General features: G+C 36.2%; 1 protein-coding gene across 1 annotated transcript in view; it reads right to left on the reverse strand.

Annotated features, from left to right (window-relative positions):
- The window catches only part of LOC122249278 (uncharacterized), a 12,807-nt gene that overhangs the window by 2,238 nt on the left and 8,069 nt on the right, over positions 1-2,500 (reverse strand). Inside the window, exons 5-7 of the mRNA XM_043010003.2 lie at positions 1,584-1,829; positions 397-634; positions 103-255 (exon numbers count right to left, since the gene is read on the reverse strand). Coding sequence (XP_042865937.2) covers positions 103-255; positions 397-634; positions 1,584-1,829 — 637 coding nt within the window. The remainder of the gene's footprint in view (positions 1-102; positions 256-396; positions 635-1,583; positions 1,830-2,500) is intronic.

Genomic DNA, 2,500 nt, shown 5'->3' on the forward strand with positions numbered 1-2,500 from the left:
CTGTCAGGCTAAAAACTTGTGAGTCATGTATGTTATGACACCAGTTTGCAATAGCAGAGAGAGAGACAGAGGCAAAAACAAAGAGATAAAGCCACAACTCACCTCAGAAAATGATGAAAGAACAATGCAAGGCACGTAAATGGAAAGGTGATAAATGCAAATATTTCTCCTAAAGCTCGGTTAGTGACTTCCACTGGCTTTTTTCCCGCTGATTCCAAAATAGTTTCTCCCACAGTCAAGACAATAGGTGGTGGACTGGAAAGAAAAAAAAGAAAGAAAAAAAATATATATAGATATATATCTCATGTTATGATAAACCATTTTAACATGAAAAAAATTATACACTATACTACATGAATAGTAATTTGAACTGAAATAAAAGCACTGTAAGCCCACCATTCTTTTACTGGAAAGGCATTGTAGCCAAAGCTTGAGATGAGACGTTGTGACTCGTAACTGCCACTGGCCCCAATCTGGTCCACTGCATGACTCTGTCTTAGTGGCACAGTGCCCAGGCTTGTGCCAATATTTGTATCCTGAGTGGGGGTGCTGGCATTTGTGGGCTTCTTTAGGATAGGCCCTAGGGGGGCTTTGAGTCCTGGGGGAATGTCCATGGTATCCTGGTCATCATCTCCTGAGTGAATGTAATAATCAATCTTATTTTTTCTAATAGGATGTTATAAGATCCACTGAGTAATTATTTCCAAAAAAGTAAAGCAAGCAGCTTCTTAGGTCATAAGACCAGACCCTTAGACGTTCATATCAAGGATCTTATCTGGAGTGGATTGTGACCTCAGCCCTTGGACAAATGGATGAGGAAGTACTGACCACAACTGATGGTGACAAACGTCAAAATATTTGAATAAGAATGAATAATTCCACTCAGCAAAATATGTAAATAACTACATTTTTATTTCACATTTTAGTCAAAACTGCAAGATACATAATTAATAGCACTTTGATATCACATCTTCATCAAAATGACATAATTCTAATGAAGGTGCAAAAATATAGAAATGTTTATCTTGCATTGAGGAAATAATATGTAACTTGCCTAATCAGTTATGAAATTTAAAAAATGTTGAAACCCTAAAATACTGTATAGTTTGCAGGTGGCTTTCTTATCCATTTTTGAGAAGAAATTAACAAATGAACTAATAGCATAGTTTGTTTTCAATTTGTTTTGAAAGTAGCAATGATGCACTTCATTTGCTATGGTTTGAATGAAAATTTTATTTTTTACTAGTGGCTCTTTGAGCATATAACTTCAAATAAACTAATATAAATATAAAAACTACTAGGAATTATCTATTGAAACATCCTCAAAATATTGTAATAATAAAAAATTCTTTCTCTAAAATTCTTTATAACAAGCATTTCTTTATCTATCCAAAACTGTCCATAAATCTCTCTCTCTCTCTCTCTCTCTCTCTCTCTCTCTCTCTCTCTCTCTCTCTCTCTCTCTCTCTCTCTCTCTCTCTCTCTCTCTCTCTCTCTCTCTCTCTCTCTCTCTCTATATATATATATATATATATATATATATATGTGTATATAAATGCAGACAGTTCACACTCCAAACCTACCCACAAAGCCCTGATTATCCACTCCCTGCGCTTTGGGATTCCGCAATGCCTGAAGCGACTTCTTTGACCCTTTTTTCTGCATCTTAGCTCCTCTCCCCCCCTTGACATTCTCATCATTGTCCCTTGCCCTTTGCTGGTCAGAAGCAGCAGGGTTCGGCTGCTTGTTCTTTGGCTTCACCGTTGAATAGAGTGGGTCCTCTGAATCGCTCTCCTGCCCTCCTGCACTGCCATTAACTGTGGGCTTGTCTGTTGGAAGAAAGGGAGAGTAAATTTCTTATCTGTTGGCACAAAAGAAAAGAAAAGAATAATAATTTTTGAAAAATCTATCAGACAAAACATAGAGAGTATTTTTGCTGTGCAGAAAATACTGAGAGGTATTTTAATGCAAACAAGATATAATCTTTACTACTGAAATACAATATACAGTATGGTAAGAAAACTATTTAGGAAAGAAATGGTGTTTTAGTGTTATCACTGGCCACTGAACACAAGTTAGAAAAACAACAACAACAACAACAAGATCAGTGGGTTTGATGCCTCTCATAACTGTTCAAACACATGCTGACGTCATTAGAGGATTGGCACCCAGTGGCACATATGTGTTTCTTTCTTTTTCTTTTTTTACCTTATATACATCTGGCTTCAGCAACCATGGATATGGACACAAAAATGGTATTATGTATCTAAAACTGAAAAGACAAGTTTCTTACTAAATCAAATAAATTAAGCTGCTTCTTTCAGTACCTCTGTAGTGTAAGAGGATACTGACATCTGAGTCTATCAATATACAAAACTATTTACTTCACAGAAGGATGCTTTTGTGGTTTTAGACAGACAGAGACATGGTAAAAGCAACACGTCCTACTGAGCATTTCTGGATTAAAGAGCGCATACCTATTAAATGTCTCAATCAACTG

This window comes from Penaeus japonicus, unplaced genomic scaffold, assembly GCF_977035675.1.
Source record: "Penaeus japonicus unplaced genomic scaffold, GWHDUDI00000001_assembly GWHDUDI00000019, whole genome shotgun sequence".
NCBI lineage: Eukaryota > Metazoa > Arthropoda > Malacostraca > Decapoda > Penaeidae > Penaeus > Penaeus japonicus.